Source organism: Falco cherrug, chromosome 3 (genome assembly GCF_023634085.1).
Source record: "Falco cherrug isolate bFalChe1 chromosome 3, bFalChe1.pri, whole genome shotgun sequence".
NCBI lineage: Eukaryota > Metazoa > Chordata > Aves > Falconiformes > Falconidae > Falco > Falco cherrug.
In genome coordinates, this window is record NC_073699.1 from 117,371,056 (window position 1) to 117,389,257 (window position 18,202).

The 18,202-nt window shown below is 55.2% G+C and overlaps 1 protein-coding gene across 20 annotated transcripts in view; it reads right to left on the reverse strand.

The window, feature by feature from the left end:
* Positions 1-18,202, reverse strand: part of MACF1 (microtubule actin crosslinking factor 1) — a 146,124-nt gene that overhangs the window by 49,279 nt on the left and 78,643 nt on the right. For 18 of the 20 annotated variants that reach the window (XM_055704172.1, XM_055704171.1, XM_055704177.1 and 15 more), the window contains 15 exons: positions 17,623-17,850; positions 16,743-17,264; positions 16,207-16,383; positions 15,595-15,718; positions 15,062-15,270; positions 14,335-14,652; positions 13,361-13,527; positions 12,101-12,257; positions 11,340-11,457; positions 9,814-9,876; positions 8,795-9,036; positions 8,220-8,349; positions 7,174-7,373; positions 5,987-6,482; positions 3,921-5,392 (listed from right to left, as the gene is read on the reverse strand). In XM_055704172.1, coding sequence (XP_055560147.1) covers positions 3,921-5,392; positions 5,987-6,482; positions 7,174-7,373; positions 8,220-8,349; positions 8,795-9,036; positions 9,814-9,876; positions 11,340-11,457; positions 12,101-12,257; positions 13,361-13,527; positions 14,335-14,652; positions 15,062-15,270; positions 15,595-15,718; positions 16,207-16,383; positions 16,743-17,264; positions 17,623-17,850 — 4,623 coding nt within the window. The remainder of the gene's footprint in view (positions 1-3,920; positions 5,393-5,986; positions 6,483-7,173; positions 7,374-8,219; positions 8,350-8,794; positions 9,037-9,813; positions 9,877-11,339; positions 11,458-12,100; positions 12,258-13,360; positions 13,528-14,334; positions 14,653-15,061; positions 15,271-15,594; positions 15,719-16,206; positions 16,384-16,742; positions 17,265-17,622; positions 17,851-18,202) is intronic. The other 2 variants (XM_055704174.1, XM_055704162.1) reach the window with 1 other exon arrangement.

An 18,202-nucleotide genomic window follows, 5' to 3' on the forward strand; every position in this document is an offset into this window, starting at 1 on the left:
GCAAAGCAAACCCACTCTGGCACGATCCAACTGGGAATGGCATCCCTCGGCTCCCGAGCATTGCTCTGTACTGCGGCAAGCCTCAAAATCTCTGCCAGCGCCTCTGACCTGGGGCTGAGCGCCATGCTCTGCTTTGAGGTGGAGTAAAGCAACATTAGGGTTTGTCCAAAACCAACACGGGGAAATCAAAGAGGGTCCCAGCTCAAACTGCCAACGCTAAGTACCAGCCAGGCTTTGAAACCCCACTTCAAAATCCACTGTATAAAAGATAAAATAAACAGACCCCAGGCTTGAGCTTGCTTCGCCAGGAGCCCAAGCTACCCCAGCACAGATGCCTTCCCCAAAAATACCAAAAGGTTTTGATTCCATCACCTCTCCGTGGCCCAGGTTGATGGCTGTGCTTTGGTCGGACAGGCTGAGCCCATGCTCCAGAGCAGCAAACCTCACCTCCGCCTCTGGAGCCTGGGAAGGAAGATGCGCCGCTCGCACCCAACAGCACCAGCTTCAGCCAAAGCCCAGCACTGGTTTCCCAGTCCATGGGAGGAGGGGGTCTAACTCAGGGGGTGCTGATGCTGGAGAGCATGCGATGGGGAAAACCCCTACGTCTCCGCCTGACCCTGCGTCTCTCCCGTACCTGGGGGAATAATTTCCCTGGGGAATTCGCTGTTCGCTAAACTGAATCAACATCGCTGTTATGTTTAGTAACATTTCAACTGTAAGTCATTTGATTCCAGTCATTAAAATTTAATATTAGCGTAAGGTCTGAGAAACCTGAGCTGACAGCAGAGAGCACGGAGGGGGAAGAAATGCCCCAGCCTGAAAGCTCCTACGAGGAGCTTTCCCTCGTAGCCCAAGAGCCCGGCTCGGCCGTGTGATGCTCATGGAGACACAGCGCAGAAAGATTCTCTTCCAACTTTTAGTCTCCTATAAAAAAGGGGCTCCTCGGAGAGGCAGCCATGGGAAGATCGTCCCTCAGGTTAAACTCATTCTGAAGACCAGGAGTTAAAGATGAGGCTCCTTTTCTCTGCCAGCTTAACATAAGCTAAACCCGTGCCGTTTCTTCTGCAGCATAGCTGTATCCGAAGCGGTCCATCAAGATGTCCATATAAGCACAGACTCCAAACCACAGAAATGCCTCTCAGCTGCACTTGATCTCACCATAAAACTAAGGGCTAAACTGGATGACCCCTTGAAGTCTCTTTCCAGATGGGTTTCTTACAATCCTCTAACAACGTGGTGCTCCGAACCAGTCCCTACCTAGTGTTTCCCCAGCCCCTGAAGGCCAGGTCTACCCTGCATCGCTATCCTGGCTTCCAATGGCCACGGGAGCCGGTGTGGGCTCAGCCCCTTGGTGTAGCCATCCCCACTCGCTGAATCAGAACACCCCCTGCAAACAAAGCTTCCCCCCCTGAGCAAGATCCCACAGCTGCTTCCCAGCCTCCTGCCTCTGAGAAACCCGGCCAGGAGAGGCACGGACAGCGGGAGAGGGCTCATCCTTCCCATAGGCAGGATTAGTCCCTCCGTGACCTGGGAAGGGGGCTGGGGGCAGCGGGGGGGAGGAGAGAGGAAACGCATGGGTGGGCAGATCTCCAAAAGTTAAGGGTTTGTTGCATGTTGTGTGGCCTTTTGGGGCAAGTTTGCGGGCAGGAAAAGAAAAAATATATGGGAAGCTTCAAGCAGAAGCTGCTTCAAAAGTCCTCTGTTCACGGCCTCTGTCAGAGCCTTCAATATATCTTCTTTATTAAAATCCGGACACAATGAGTCCAGAAGTGCCCACCTTTGTCAGGGCTGCATTGGCAACTTGCCTGGAGCCCCAAGGCCATGCCTAATTTGCATCTCATTTACACAGATGTTCATTAAAATTAATGTCTTAAGACATCATATCTGCCTGCATTTGAGCCTTCTGGACAGACAAACCACGACCGCTCCTGGAGAGCCGAAGCCACCCCCGTCCTCCCCCCCCCAAAGCTCAGCTGCATCGTCCCCACGCCGCCCCGGGGAGCTCTGCCTGGCCGAGGGGCTGCCTCTGGTCCCCCCGGACACACCGTGAGTGCATCGTTTGCAATCCAAGAAGGGAGACGGTTGGGATATTGCAATTAGGCGCTGTGAAATAACAGCCTGGTGCAAGCAAGAAAAAGCCCCCCCCTCCCCGTGCTCCCCACTTGCCCCCCAGCCCAAGGCAGACGGATGGAGCACAGGCGGTCCCCGCCCGCAGGCTGCGATGCCCTTCCACATGCGGATCAGGAGCTGGGATGTTTCCCCTTGGAGAGAGAACCCGTAAGGTGAGGCTCTGCAAAGATCTGCTCAGCAGCATTTCCAACTCGTGCAAAAACGCTTGCTCTCTGGATGAACCGTGCACGGGAGGAACGCCGCTGGGTAACCGCGATTGCTCCATCCACCCTTCTCGCTTCTCCCCCATTTTATTCTCAGCCATTACACGGCAAAACCCTCCCATTTGTGCTGCAACTTTCATTTTTTCCATCAACACAGACCCCCAGCTTGCACCGCGTGGCCTCCAATGCCAACGAATGACTCCCGGTAAGGACACGTCACCTCCCCCAGAGCACCCTCGGCTCGTGCAGCCCAGGTCATCGCTGTCTTAAAGGGTCACGCTCAAGGTCACGGAGCCATAGGCCATTTGCAAGCACCACGGTGGGTTAAGCTGAGCCTGCCGGCCCCGCTTGCCACCCAAGCAATGTGCACTGACCCATCGCTTCAAAGGGCAGCTGCTCGGCTGGGAATAATCCCTTGCTCCGCAGGGAAGTTTCACTGCTTTGGAGGACTCGAAATTCCTTTTTGGACCGATTTCTTCCAAGCCACCGTGTGGTGTTTCACGATGAAGTTCAATCCCTTCCCATCGCTATAAGCTCAACACAAAACATTGCCCGACAAGAGAGTCAACAGCAACGCCATCGGGTGAGTTTGCCCCGTATGGAACGGATCCAAGCTCTTTTTTTGGATAGGCAACCCCCAAAATAGAAATACCTTGTCCCGGTGAAGATTTCACCGAGCTATTAAGTGGTGGAACGGGATCAATTAGCCGTGAGATGAAAAGCAAATGGCTGTAAAAACACCTTCCCCCCTCCTACCCCCCATTAACACCAGGAAACGAGGCGCCAGATGTAAATCAGCCCAATCATCAGCTGCTGAGCCCATCAGTAATAGAAGTTTCACAGCAAGAGAATTTCTAAGCAGTATTAATATAATTAATGTAGCGTAACAGCATGACCCAACACCATATAAAAAAAATAAAAAAAAAAAAAATCAAACACACTCCAACTCTTCCCTTTCCCAGCATTTCATGCAAGCCTTGAGGGTCTCCATCACCTCGTGGCTGGAAACACAAACAGCCCCCAGCAAGACTGTGCCTTGGGTTTGTTCCCTGTGTGTACCCCTTGTCCCACAGCTTATCTGTGGCTTTATTTGTCCCCAAGGACCCCAAAATGGACGTAATACCATGATAAAAATAAAATGAAGCAAACAACAAGCAGGAATGGTGGGCCAGGTAGAGACACCTGCAGGATGATGTGACCTGGACTAGACTCCCAGATGATGCCAACTTACAGTTCAGCCGGACTCAAAAAAATCCCCCCCACCCCCAAAAGCCAACCACCTCCACAAGCCCGCGAGGTGCTGGCACGCCAACATTACACATCACAAGGAGAACAGGGAAAAGTTTTTTTCCTCCTAATCACAAAATCTTCCCGCACCTTCCCACCGCAGACTATCACATCCAGCGGTTAATCCTATATTCTCCAGAGCAAGGAGGTTTTACCACACCAAAAACGCTGACATTATAGCAACAAACAACGAAGCCACGACAGCTTGAAGACCAGAGGTCCTACGCAGAAGACCACAACGCTAGACAGACCTTCAAACACCAAATACCACTTTGGAAACATCACGGCATCCAGACTTACCTTGAAGTCTGCCAGCTGCTGGTTGATGGTTTCCACCTCTGTTCCTACCACCCACTGCAACGCCTCGTTCTCCTCCGCCGCGGTGGTCATGTGGGTCAGCTCCTTCAGCCTGCTGTAAAAGTCCTCCACACGGGACAGGGTCGTTTCTACCTGCTCCTGACGGTTCTTGCCTCTCTCCGTCAGTTTGCTGCACTGTTTATTCAGCGTCTCCAACTCACGTTTCAGCCCTAATAAATCGGGGCTCCCTTCGTCCTCCAGCATCTTCTTGCACTCGCTTTCCGAAGCTTCAATGTCAGACTTCAGCCTGTGGAGTTTGCCCAGGAAGGTGCGAACGTCCTCTGCCTGGGACTGAAGGCTGTCAGAGTCCCTCCCGATGGGGCCCATGCTGTCTAGCTCATCATCGAGATCTGCCAGTTGAGAGAACATCTCCCTGACCCGATTATTGAACTGGCCGATCCCTTCAAGCTTGTTTTCCATCAGCGTACAGCAGTCGTTCACTTTCTGCTTCACTGCCTTGAAGTCCTGCTGAGCCACCTCGGCTTGGCTTAAGAGCTGGGAACAGTCGGACCCATCTGGAGCATCTTCTACTAGACCTTGAGTGAAGTTTTTCAGATAATCCACTTGTGGCTCCAGGGCTTGCAGCACCTCCTGCTGTGCCCTGAGCTTCTCCAAATTCTTGTTGCTGCAGGCTTGTGGCCCCAGTGCATCGTAGATCTCCAGCTGGTGCTTCGCCCCTTCCAGCTTCTTCTCAATGTTCTTGAAGCTCTCTTGAAACTCCTTGAGCCTCTGTGACATTTCTTCAATGGAGCTAGTCTTGGCTTGCAGCTCTTCTGTGATGACATCCATCTTCTGATTGATGCCAGCTTTCTCATCCCGAATGTCATCCTCGTCGGTCTGAGAAGCGTCAATCAGGATGTCGGCAGCGCTGTTCAGCATCTCCAGCAAGGAGCGGCGCTTCTCCACGTCACTCAGCATAGCCTTCGACCTCAGAAGAGTCGCCTCCAGCTGCACTGGGTCCAGAGTTACTTCCAGCTCCGACATCTTCGCCTTGCAGTCCTCCACCCAAGGCAGGAGGTCCTCCGTGTGCCGCTGGTACTTCTGGGCTTTCTGCAAACAGTCCTTGAGCTTCGAGTGTCTATCGACAGCCTGCTTGCTGAGCTCCTCCCAGTGCGTCTTCAGGCCAACCAACTGGTTTTGCAGCGTGGTCTTCTCCTCCCCTGGCTGGACAGAAAGCAGCAAAGATTCTCCCTCGGCTACAATCATCTCATAGGAACCGCTGTGTTGGTTGAGGCTCTTCTGGAACTCTTCTTGTTCCTGAATTTGGCTCTGTAGCCTCTCCAGTTTAGCAGAAATAGGTTGGCTCTGAGCTTGCTGGCACAGTTTGTCATCCAGCCAGGTCCTGAGTTCATCAAACATATGCTGGAACTGCTGGGAGCTTGCAAGCGCAGTCTGCAGTCGGTTCATCCGGTCGGCTGCAATGGAAATAAGATTAGAACGCAACAATTAAGCTGAAATCAAATAAGCAAAGTGCAATTATTTAAAATCATCTCAGATGCACCAACTGTGTTTTGATTAACAGGAAGGAGTTTTCCATTGCATCACTAGCCTTTTTGCTCACTGATTCATACATTTCTGAAGTAGCAACAGGCAACGATAACGCAGTAATCTCAGTTCTCCTAACCTCTCTCTAAATGCAACCTCTTAGAAAGCAGAAGAGGTTAGAGGGTGGCCACTGGGTCTTCTCCATGCCCCATTCTGAATTTAGGAATCAGCTGGGTGGTTTTCTTTTCCCCCCAAGCACAGCACATGCCACACTCTGCAAGCCAAGCAGGCTTGTTGAACAGCCACATCAGTGGGACCAAACATCTCTGCTCGCTCTCCAGGCTCAGCTCTATCTGGATGTGAACTCTCCCTGTGCTCAGTCCCACAAAAAACACCCACGAAGCACCCTAAAAACGACAGATGGTGCTTCCCCTGTTATTCTTAGAAACCCAGTGATGGAAGAGCCCTTTGGCAAAAAGCAGGGATGGAGTTTGACACCCCAACATCTCTCTGTTCCGTCTCACCTGCCAGGTCTTCCAGCCCTTTGAGAGGAAGTGACACGGTCTCCAGACGTTTCCTTAACTCATCTTTGAGATACTGCTCCCCAATGAGGACAGAGAGGTCATCACAGAGGGTCTGAGCCTCTGCGATCTCCTCTTCCAGCTGCTCCAGGTCTGAGCGGATCTCACTGGTTTCCTCCAGCTGCTGTTTCACGGCGTCGGGCTGCGTGCTGATGGCCGACTGGCTGCTCAGGCGCTGCCCAACTGCCTTCACCTTCTCGGAGAGGCCCTGGAGGAGCTCCTGGTACTGGGTGCTCTTTACTATGGCTTGGTCAATTTGGCTGGAGCGGGAGTTGAGGCGTTCCGTTAGCTCGGACCATTTCTGGTTAACCCCTTGGAGTTCTTCCCGCACCTGGTTAGTGGATGGAGAAACATCTCCCGGGCCAGTCAAGATGCTCTGAGCCGCCTGGTTGAGCTGCTCATGCTGTTGTCTGCGAGCTTCAAATTCCTTCAGCATAAACTGGAACAGAAATAACAAAAAAATGTTTGCATAAAACTGACAGCTCCGAGTACACACAGTCAAAACAAACCAGACCTCCAGGGGCTTTATCCAGACCACGGAACCAGGAGGAACAAGGCCTGGGGTGGGATGGCAGCGGGGCTGGGTGGACTACGATTGACTGTGACCTTGCCACTTGGAAAGCTTGGAGAAGTCTGCGAGGCCAGTACTTCGCTCGCTCTTATTTGTCCTACTGCTGTGTAACGTACCATAAACCAGTGAGATGAGGAGGCCATCTAATTATGTTAACTGGGCCATTTTATTTTACGATGTGGCCGGTTATGGACATGTTAGGATTTGGAAGCAGGAGGTACGGAAAGGGCAGGCTGCCAGGCGGAGGGGCAGCGTTAGCAAGTCCTGCAGAGCATCAGCCCAGGTCTTGTTTAAAGCAATTTCACTCTCCAAGAGGGGCCGGGTGATTCACTGATGAGTCAATCCAGCGCGGGGAAGGGAGCTCGAGCACTGCGCCCGTTTCAAGTTATTACAGCAGTTTGTGCTCAGCGGGGTGTGGAGGACTGGGAGAACTCCGGCTTCTCTCCCAAACACTCGCTGCGTGGCAGAGCGCTTGCAAGGCAACTAACCCCGAGTGCAACCTTCCTCGGGATGCACCAGCTGAGAGACACCCTCCCTCCTCATCCCGAACCCAGCTCACCTGGACCTGCTGCTTCTGTGCGTTCAGCATGTTGGGGTCGATGGAGAGGGGTCCCAGCACGCTCATCATCAGCTCCTTCTCCATGAGCCAAGGGCGCAGCTGGGCTTCGGCAGCCTGGAAGTTGGCCAGCTGGTTCGCCGACTCCTCCAGCTTCTGCTGCCGCTCGGCCGTCGCCTGGCTGGCTCTTTCCCACCTGCAATCTGAAGCACCGGCTGTGTTGGGGGTAGCCGTGCTCCTGGCCAACCCACCCCTCCATCCAGAAGTGTTTGGGTTTTGGTTTTTTTTACCCTCCCCATGGTTTCCCCGACGGCAAACCTCCTCAGCTTTTCAATAAAACTAGCGTGGCTCTATTCACTCTCCATCTAACAAGCTGTTCCCCGTTTCTAATGGCTACGTCGTCTTGAAGCTCATAGAATAATAATAAAAAAAAAAGCCTTGCAAGCAGGATTGCTGCGTTCTAGTCACTAGTGCCACGAGCTGGTCTGACCTTGGGTGAGCCATCTCACATCCCTGGCTCAATAAATGAGGATACCCTCATGTGTATCAGGTCCTCACACAGCACATTCAGATCTCCTGGACGGAGAACTCCATAAACATGTTCCTGCTGTTTCAAAGAAGAGAATCTCTGGGCTTCTTTTTAAATATACAGTCTTGTTTAGTCAACATTTAATTACCTAGGATAACCTTACTAATGACTGGAGTTTTATATCAAGCAATGAAGCTTTTAATGAAAATAATCAACCCATGTTGCTAATGCTTTCTTTTTTTTTCCCTCCCCCTTTTTAATTTTTTTTTTTTTAAAGAAGTCATTTAAGGAGGCAAGTCTTTAAAATATACATCCATCACAGAGATTTCATTAATCACGACAGCGCTCATCTCAGGAACACCTTGTACACCAGACAGCTTGGAGATAAGTTCGCTATTTACTGAATTTTAATTAGAAGTGACTCTGCTCTGCTGTGACTTTGGAATCGCCCTGCAATCCTGAACCACCTCTAACATGATGTTTCCAGACAGAAGCCTCGCTGAGTGCTTCAGGCACTTACTCAGGTCTTCCTGCATCTTCTTCCAGTTTGCTGCTTCTGGAGAATCTGGATATTTCTCCAGCAAGCCAGAAAGTGCTTCCTTTACCTTCTGGATCTTCCCTGAATTCTGTTCCAACTCAGCCAGAAATGCCTGGAAAATAACCATTTGAACTTCAGATAAGGGGCAACAGAATGAAATCACCGAGTAGGAACGAGCAGCTACAAGCCAGTGGTGGGACTATTTCTGTTCTTTGCTCTTTAGTGAAATCACTTCATTTTATTAGCAATATCATGAGCTAACTTGGCCCCAAAAGCAGGGAAAGGCTGGGAATTGCTTTCCAGGAGAAGTTGGAGTGACCCAGCAACATGGACTGTAAGATAAGCTCCTTCCCCCTAAGCCAGATGCCTGAAAGCAACAGGTCTGTTAGCAAAGAGGTTGAGGGTGCGGGGGCTCCTCCTCCACGGATCTGCCACGGATCCCTTCCAGGGAAAGCCCTTCTTTGCCCCAGGGCAGATCCTCTTCGCTAATCCTTCTAGTCCTGCCGCACAAAAGCACTGAGACCCTTTGGGAGAAGATGCTCTGGATGAGAAGCTACCTTGTTGTGCTCAGCCTGGGCTCTCATCGTCTCCGTCTTGGTGGGCGAGGAGGAGGCGTCCAGCTCAGACAGCGTTCGTTCCTTCGACTCCAGCCACTTCAGCATGGAGCTGGCCTCCTCCTGCACTTGTTGCATCTTCTCCAGCATCACCGAGAGCTGCTGCTGGCGTTCCCGCAGCGCTGCGCCCAAGCCCTGGTACCGCTGGCTCACGTCTGACACATCGCACTGGATCTCGGTCAGATCTGTTTCCAAAAAGCAGCTTGAGATGAGGCCAGCTGCCCACGTTACCCCTCTTAACCTGGACTAACAGGTACTAATCTAACCCCGGGCAGCCCCAGGCAGCCAAGCAGGAGGAGCAAGAGGCCACACTGCCGTCCGTCTGTCTGCAGAGCAATGTCACATCACCCTCACCCCCCATGCCAGGGGGCCCTTCCAGCTCTGTCAACGTGTGTTGACAGTTTGCAAACAAAGCAAACGTCTTCGCGTTTGTGAGGCTGATGCAAGCTGAGTCCCCCCCCGCTTCTGCAATGTCACTGCTCGTACAAGGTGAAATAATTTGACACCAAAATATAAAGCTGTTTTTATGCACCTATTATCTCGTTGAACCGGTGAACTAACAGCAGATAACGGGCAATAATTAAAATTGCTCTTCAAACTGAAGGGTTGGATGCCGTTATAATCCCTTAGAACCAATAAATTTAATTGCAGGCCTTAAACCAATCTCCCATTTATCAGCTCTTAACACCACCTGACGGGGTGTCAGGGTGCTGTTCCTCCCCAGAGCTGCCTCTCTCCGTCCTTCAGCCTGACCTACATCCCCCATCACCGCCTGCCGGTCCCGCGGCTCTGGGAAATTCACAAGCCCATTGGCAAGCTCAGCTCACTGGCGACGGGATGCTGACGGTGTGACATTGCGCTTTATATTCTCACGGATGGAAATGCACAGACAAAACCAGACAGGGAGACGGCGAGGTGGGCTGGGCACGCGCGTGCCGGCCCGGCGGTGACAGTGAGCTCACCTTTGCACGTGTGGTATCCGTTCACGCTGCCTACCGACCCTCCCGGCGCGGGCAGCGTGGCACCTGAGCAGAGGGGACGGAGACAGACAGAGGGACAAGACAGAAGCGTTAGGGATGCAGACAGCAAGCGATGAACAGACCACACTGGCCACCAAGCACAGACGTGGCGCCTCCACGAGCCCACCCGCCTGGCACCGGTGAAGCCACCGGCTCGGTGCCCAGCGAGCGGCATTAGTTTGATTTGGCGTCTGTTTATTTCTCCTCCTCCCCAGACACCCGCAGCCCTCGCTTTCCTGGAGCTGCCTCTGCCTCCCTGGACCAGGAGCAGAAGAGCTGAAGGTGCCTGGAGCTGGGCACCTCTCCCAGCATCACCCCGAGACCGGGGCGGACATTCCTCCTGCCTGGACCATAATACTGGGGACCACTGGCCATCTCTCCATGCCTGGCGAGCTGCTACCCTGAGCATGATTTTGTGATTTATAATATCAAGTGAGGCTGCTGAATGCCTTCCCTGAAGAGATTAACTCCCCTGAAGGGATCAGCTCCCCCGTATTCTTCTTTTCTTACCGGATGAAACTGTTTAAACCCGCCTTGGTGCACAGACACGTTCTCTTTGCCAAGAGGCTCCACACAGGATGCACCAGGGTCCCCTCCCTGGACACCAGATATCGCAGCTGTGGCATTCACAGCCAAAGGGGGCTTCATTCCAAACGTTATCGGGTCAGTCCCCCTCTCTCCAACCACACATTTTAGAGCTTTCATGGAGGTAAAGGGCTGCAGCTTTGGTCACCCCATGTGGATGACCATGTAGGTCACCCCCAAGAAGTCTCTCCCCACTTCTCTTGGAGGTTTCCCAGGGAACCGCTCATCAAGACATATCTAGACTGTGAATTCCCACTAATGCCCACCAATGATGAGAGTCCAGGGACTTGTTCTCACAAGCTGGAAGACATCTTTTAGCTGGTTTCCAAACGAACCAGACATAATCTCATTGCTTCACAGACTCGAAGCCAAAAAAGAGACTAGTAAATCATGCCTGAATATCACAGTCTTAAATTTCATCTGGATACGCAACTCAAAGACTAGAGTTTGATTAAAACACTCCAGCCCTCGGGAGGCTGAAGCACATCATCAAGAGAAAGCAGGAGCCGCCTCCACGAGCCTGCAGCCCCGCGGGGCTGAGCCCGGAGCCCCCATGCTCCATCCGAGCAGTGGCACGTGTCCCCACGCCGGGCTCTCGGCACACGCAGGGTAGTTCAGTGCTCGTTACGCTACAGTAAATTAAGCCACAGTAAACTAAGCCAATTTTGGTGGGCTCTGGGCGTTTGGTTGATGCATTAACAACAAGCGACTCGACCACAGGGCTGAGCCCCGTGATGCTCGGACCACCACGGTCCCTCTGAAGTTTGTTACAAGGGGGAAACAATCCCATTTTTTGCTCGAGGCAGGCTCAGAGAAGACGCAGTGGTGAAAGCAAACACGGTGGTGAGGAAGGAGACCACCTCGGGATAGTGGCTGTGACTCACCTGCCTTGGATGGGGTGTTGGGGGCCGTAATCTCCACGATCAGGTTCTCCAGGAGGGTCCCTCTGCGGCCAATCTCCTCCACATGGGCCCCCTTCCCCTTCCACTCCTCCAGGAGATCCTGGTTGAAAGCAAAGGGATTGGAGGCCACGCTTTCCTGGCCACAGCCCTCCCTTCCTCGCCTGTCACCTCTACGGTGACTCAGTGGCACTGGGACGCGGTGCCCAGGGAACTGGTGAAGGGCACGCCAGCGGGCGGCGAGCAGGCTGCAGCAGGCAAGTGGGTGTCTTCACATTTATTTTTGTCAGGGGGAATCCAGGAGTGAAAAGCTCTTCCCTAACTAGCAGGTCTGTCGAAGGAAACCTTCTTCTCCCTCCTACTGGTTTGGGGACCTCCCTCCCCCTCTCTGCACAGCCCAGCCTCGCGTGAGGCCAAGGGGCTGGGATGGCAGGAGGCCACCTTCCGTGTCTAGCAAGGGGGAACAGCGAAAACAAGTGTGCTTGGGTCTCCCACTCCCAAATCCCAGGGGAAGGGCAGGGAAAGCAGGCAGCACCCCAGAGAACCCTCGCACTGCTCCCTTCTGCGCACGCTGGATGCACACACACCCCGGGAGCTGCAGCTCAGCAGCAAGTCCAGGGCATCGCAGGATTCCTGAGACCATAAATCACCTCCCCAGACTCTGCTTCCTGGGATTTATCCCACGTTCCAGCATTTCCACACCAGCTGCCAACCGTCCCCGTCCGGCTGGGGCTCCCTCTGCCCACCTGGATCTGCTGCCTGCGCTGGTGCAGCTCCTGGGTGCCCAGGGAGGTCTCAGCGGGCGGCATTTTGCCTTCGCTCTCCCTCAGCCACTTCCTCACAGCCCCGACCAGCTTCCGAAATTCATCCAGTTGCTCCTGGCAGGACGACGCATCCTTTTCTCTGAGAGTTGAAAAGGTTTCGGAGAGTCAGAGCTCGTGCTTTGCCTTGCAATTACCCCCGCCTGAATGCAGCACAGTTGTGTCTCCAGCAGCCCTTCTTTGGAGTATTATTAATAGATGTTGCTTAGGAACAACGCACGCAGCGCCAGCCAAAGCGGGGGGCACTCCACAGCCTGCCCCCCACTGCTGCTGGACCCCCTCACGCCGTGGCCGGGGCTGCTCCAGCACCACCACGGTAGCCAGCAGCCACGGGACCACCGCTGCCGCCACACCGGGCTCTTTGTCCCAGGGAAAACGAAGCTTTGGGGAAGACAGGGTTCATTCACGCCAGGTCCCCCAGCCAGCTGCAGCCCGGGGGGGGGCAGGCTGTGCCGCCCCTCCTCCCCAGCCACAGCTCTCATCCATTCAAGCCCACCCCGGAGGAACAAGGCAGCCCCCGGACGGGAGCCACTGGCCCCTCTGGCTCATCCTCGCCGACCGCAGCTGCGAGCAGCCTGCATGGGCCCGGCCGGAGGCAACTCTCGGCATGATGCTGAATTACTGAGGATTATTAGAAGATTCATCTGCTTTGCCCCATCGTGTTCCCTATATTCACCAGGATGTTTGGAGATACAGCCTGGGAGCTGTGACCCTCTCCAGGGACACCGGCCAGCCGGCACGCTGACCCTGCTCAAGCTGCCACGGCCAATTCCAGCTCCAGCTGCCGCCGGAGCCCAGCTTTATCCCCACGTTAAGGGGAATGTGGGGACAGGCTGCTCTGCTCTGTCACCTCCCAGGGAGCACGCCTGGGGCAGGCTCCCCATCCTCTGCCACCACCCCGCTCCCCTCCGGCAAGATGCTCCGGGATGGAGCTGTGGCAGCCCACACGCCGGGAAACGCGTGAACGCGGCTCCTGCAGCACCAGGAATTTTTCACAACGCCCCCAGCCAAGGCTTTTTTTAAAGAAAGCGTCAGCTGGAGCGAGCTGCCTTACGTCTCCTGGTGTGGGAGGAGGGAGGCAGCAAGAGTTCACTTGTGCCCCCCCCAAAAAAGATATCTCCACAGGGTACTGTTCTGACCACGAACCCACCCTCCCCAGGTAGTGGCCGTGTCCCTGGGACTCACCTCTCTTTTGCCACCTTCTGCAGCTGCAGAAAGTCTGTCTTCAGGCTCTGCAGCTTCTCCTGCTGCTGGGAGGCCCCGGGGGCGAAGCCATAGGAGCCCAGCTCCGCCGCCAGGTGCTCCAGGGTGGCCAGGTCCTCCTGGTGCTGCCTCAGCTCCGAATTCAGCTCCTGCCAAGAGCAAAGGGTGATGCTGACAGCGCCCTTGCCAGCAGACCGGGGCAAAGCAGATGAACCAGGCAGCCCCGTGTCCTGGCAAGCTGGAGAGACCCAGTGTGGGGTAATGCCACGAACTGCACCAGCGCCGAATGGGCTGGCACCGCTCTGTCCCACCTGCTTCCCTCGCTCCAGCTCAGCAAATACTTGGAGCAGCTGCAGGAGCAAGTCCCACATCCCCGGTGCTGGTGTGAGGCCACTCAGTGAATGGGATGGGGAGCCCCAGACCAGGGCAAATCACACACACACTCACCCCCAGCACAAGTGTCTGGTTTTACGCCAGCTTAGGGCATTTCTGAGGCTGTGGGCAAACCAGCCCCTGTAGCAGAGCATTCGTAGGAAGCCAAAGGGAAGAATCCTGTGCGGCCATCACTGGCCACCACGACCCGTGGCATCTCTGAGGGCTTTGCCACATCCTGCACTTGCTGCCAGCGCTTGAGCGTTTTGCTGTATTAACCTCGTGGAGTCGTTTAATCGGTAAAACCTTGCTATATTTGGACTGGCCCCTAAAAGCCCGGCTAGAGATCCCTGCTGAAAGCCAGCCTGGCTCCAGGGAAATGCCATTCCCCTCCCCCCCTGCCGCAAACAGCCTCAGCCGCTCTGGCCACATTCCCCTTCCCCAGGCAAAGAGCCAGCACTGGTCCTGTGGATCCTGCCAGCCCGGGAGCGACCCGGCGGCTGTTTGCCTGGGAAGAAATCACTGCAAACCAGCCCTGCCTCCGAAACCTGATGCAGGTGGAGCCTTCTCCCCCTGCCTCTCACCTGGATCTGCTGGGAGAAGTGAGCGATGTCCCGGTCCGGCTGGTTCCCAGATGCCAACATCCGCGCTCTGCTCTCTGTGAATTGCTGCAACTTCTCCGAGAGCTGCTCATACTGCTCGACCTTCGGCAGGAGGCCCTTCAAGGCATCCTCCCTCTCCTGCTGCTGCTGGCACAGCCTGCCGAAATGCTCCGTCACCTCTGCCAGCTTGCCCTGCAGGGCAGAGGCTGTGGGGCTGTCTGCCGCCTCCATGAAGCGCGTCACCATCTCACGGGTGGCTTCCAGGCAGCTCTTCTGCCTGGCAATGTCCTGCTTCAGCTTCTGGGGTAAGCACACGCAGAAAGGGATGCCATTTTAGGAAGGCTCTTGAGCAAAACTGAACTGGTGCAAAGAGGCCTTTGGAACAGCAGCGCATGCTTCCAGATAACCAAGGTCGGGCGAGAATAGTTTTCTATCCCAATTTTCCTTTCCTGATCTCCCCAACCCGCTCTGCCTTTCCCCGGTGCCCGAGAGCCAAGCCCTGCTTGTTAGCAAAGAAGAAAGGAAACTTTCAACAGGTCAGTGTCCCGGCTGAAATTAAGTAAAGGTTCTGCTCATACCCCTTTGCAGGGTTTTGGGGTTTTTTTTTGTGCTTTCAGAACACCGTAGCCAACCCCCAGCAGCAGCCTGCACAGCTCAGGTCCTGCAGCCAGGCATGTTTGAAGCGAGGATGCTCAAGGACCAGCCTTACCGTGCTCGTGGCAAGCGAGTCCTGGATGGAGGCGGAGGACAGCGCGGCCGGCTGCTCTCTCTCCAGGTTCTTCTCGATCTCAGCCACCGACTGGAGGAGGCTCTCCAGGCTCTCCTGGACGCTTTGGGACTGGGCGATGGATTTCTGCAGCAGGTCTGAGCGTTGGGCCATCTGCTGGGAGAGGCTCTGGAAGCGGCTCACGATGGCACCTGCAGAGTTCAGCGCAAAGGGGAATCAATGACAAAGAGCTTCTCGCCCGGTGCTCAGAGAGCAGCAAGGATGGCCTGCGGCTCCTGCCAAACCCTCACCGATGACAAATCCTTGTCCCCAGACTCAGCAGCGAGGCAGGGAACCCAAAACAAACTGCCAGCCTGGATCCCAGCCCTCGCCACATGCAAACAAGACACGCTGCTGTACGCCTTCGCCCCATCTTCTCCCCAGAGTGGGAGACTTCATCTTCTCTCCCTCCCTGGTTTCCTTCCACGCTCTCCCCAAGCATCCCTGCTGACGCCGGCAGCTGCTTTGCTCTGTACCTGTTGTTTCCTGAACGTGCCTGTGGTCTGGCGCCGGCTCCCCTTGCACCTCCAGCAGGGACCGAGCCGCTTTCTGGAGCTTCTCCACCGGTACCTGATGCTCAGCGAGGTCTCCCTGCAGCTGCTGCTTTGGCACAAGACAAGGCAAAATCGGCGATGGGTCACACGCAAGAGACCTGCACCCGCAGGGAGCTCAGGGCTCCATTTAAACCCTGCTGAGGGATCCTGTCCACTTCATCACAAAATCACCAAGAAAAATAAAAAACGTTGGTTGGAAGGTGCAACCCCATGCTGCAGGCAGAGCTGGAGCAGGAGGTGTGGGCTGTCCCACCACCCAGCCACCCTCCAGGGAAAGGAATGTCACCAGGGATGTCCCCGTGGCAGTCTGTGACTGCAACCCCGGTCCTGGCTCAGAGCATCTCTCAGAAGAGCCTGGCTCCACCTGCCCCGCGGTGCCGGGACCTGCTGAGCCTGCCGGTGCATCTCTGTACCCAACCAGCAAAAAAAAAGCCAACGGGGCGAGTCTTTCCCGCTGCTGACTGCTCAGAGCAGCAGCCGAATTCCCATCCAGGCTCCAACGCTCTGCCAGGAGCTGCCCCACGGACCCCGTACCTTAGTGCTGGCCAGCTGCTTTTGCAAAACGGCCGGATCTGAAGAAACCGTCTCTGAGAGCAGCTTCCCAACGGCAGCTTCGCTTTCCTGGAGCCACATCCCAAGAGACTCCACCACCTCCTGGAAGTGCTGGTAGTGATCCAGCAAGGTGTTCAGGTGGGAGCCAAGCTTGGTGCACTGCAAAGGAGCAACAAGACGTAATGGCAGGATGCACACGGGCACAGAGCAAGCTGGGCACCGGTGGAAAATGCACAGAAGTCATCAAGAAAGAGAAAACGATTGAAAAAAATAAATCTTGCCATATGTGTTAAAGGAATTGCAGGACACAACATGTGGATCAACACCCAGCCAGAGTGCTACTCCTGCCCAAGCCCTGAAGAAGATAATTCTTGTCCTCTACAAGCTACATATGTGCTAGAAGTCCAGCCAGACACCCAAGAGAAATGCCCACCTGCCATCCCTGCTCATTCCACATGCACAGGAGGAAAACAGCACCCGGGGTTCAACTCCCAGCCTTGCAAAAGCCCCTGCCATACCTTGGAGTGTAGCGTGGTGTATCGCTGCGTGGCATCCTCCAGCTTGCTCTTGACCACGCTCCCGGACATCAGCAGCTGAGACGCCGTGTCCCCAGCAGCTCCCTCCACATCCAGCACCTTCTGCCCCGACATGGTAACAAAGCGCAGGTCGCCTTTGTGAGAGATGACGTCTTCCGAGAAGCTCCCTTGCCGCAGCAGCAGCTGCCGGAGGGCTGCGGGATCGCTGTCCCCCTTGTACATCCCCTCTAGATCCTGCTCCGCTTGCTTCAGCCAAGCCTCGAACTCCCCATGATCCCTCAAGAACTTCTGCAGCTCATCCCGCAGGACTTGCACTTGCTTCAGCCGCTTTTCCGACTGAGAGAGGGAAGCTGCGTACTGGTCCTTCAGCTCCGCCAGCCGGCCCTGGAGCCGACCCCGTTCCTCCCCGGTCAGGCTGTGGCCGTGCTTGTCCAGGAAAGCCTGAGCCGACTGCGTGCCCAGGATGACGTCCTGCTGCTGGGACAGCAGCTCCTGGTGCCGCACCTGAAAGATGCCGGCGAGCGGAGGTGATGCTCGTGACCTCTCTGCCCACCAGCACCCAGCCCGCCCGAGCCTCCGCACCCTCCCGCAGCACCAGCAAGTGGGGGAACACCACGAGGGTGGGAAACGGGCGGGTTGCTCTGCCCACAGGGAGCGACCCCTTCTGTGACCTTCCCTCGTCACCCTGATGGCTCCGTGCATGGACTTCCCAAGTCTCCCAAATGGAAAATCACCCTGAACACACGGTTCGGAGGCCAGACTCATCCAACACCCCGTCGGGCTGCCAGCTGCATCAGCAGCCGGAGGCAGGGTTAGCATGTCGGGCAGAAAGCTTTGAGAGGGAGCAGGTGTCAGTCCTGACCTTCAGCCTCTCGTACTGCTCATCCAGGTTCTCAGCAGCACTGTCTGCTCCCACGACGTGGCCATCGGGGACATCCTGAGGGCCTGTCCCCGCTCGCACCCCTGGCGCTTGCTCGATGGGGTGGGGTCTGTACTCCAGGAGCCCTCCCTTCTGCTCCAGCGATGCCACCCAGTTCAAAAGGGAATCGATCTTATTGCTGTTCTCCTCCAGCTCTTTGGCAGCTTTCACCTGAAAGCACAAAGGCTCCGGATAAGGATGACCTGGTCCATGCACACTCAGCAAACTGCTGCACGGGGGAGGGAGACAAAAATCAGCAGAAGAAAAAACCCCGAACAGTTTTCCAGCCACAGCAAATGCCTGAAACACTCACAAACCTCCAAAACACTTTGTGCCTCTCTGGATGGGGGGATAAGATGCAAAGAAGCTGTGAATAAACTCAGCCTCTCCTCTGCCTTGTATCTCTCACCCTGATCCAACCCAGGGTCCCCACCCGAGGGGCTGCAGCTGCACCCACGCGGTGCCAGCATCGCTCTCACAGTGCGTGGCGGTGCCTGATGCTGCTGTTACAGGTCAGCCCAAA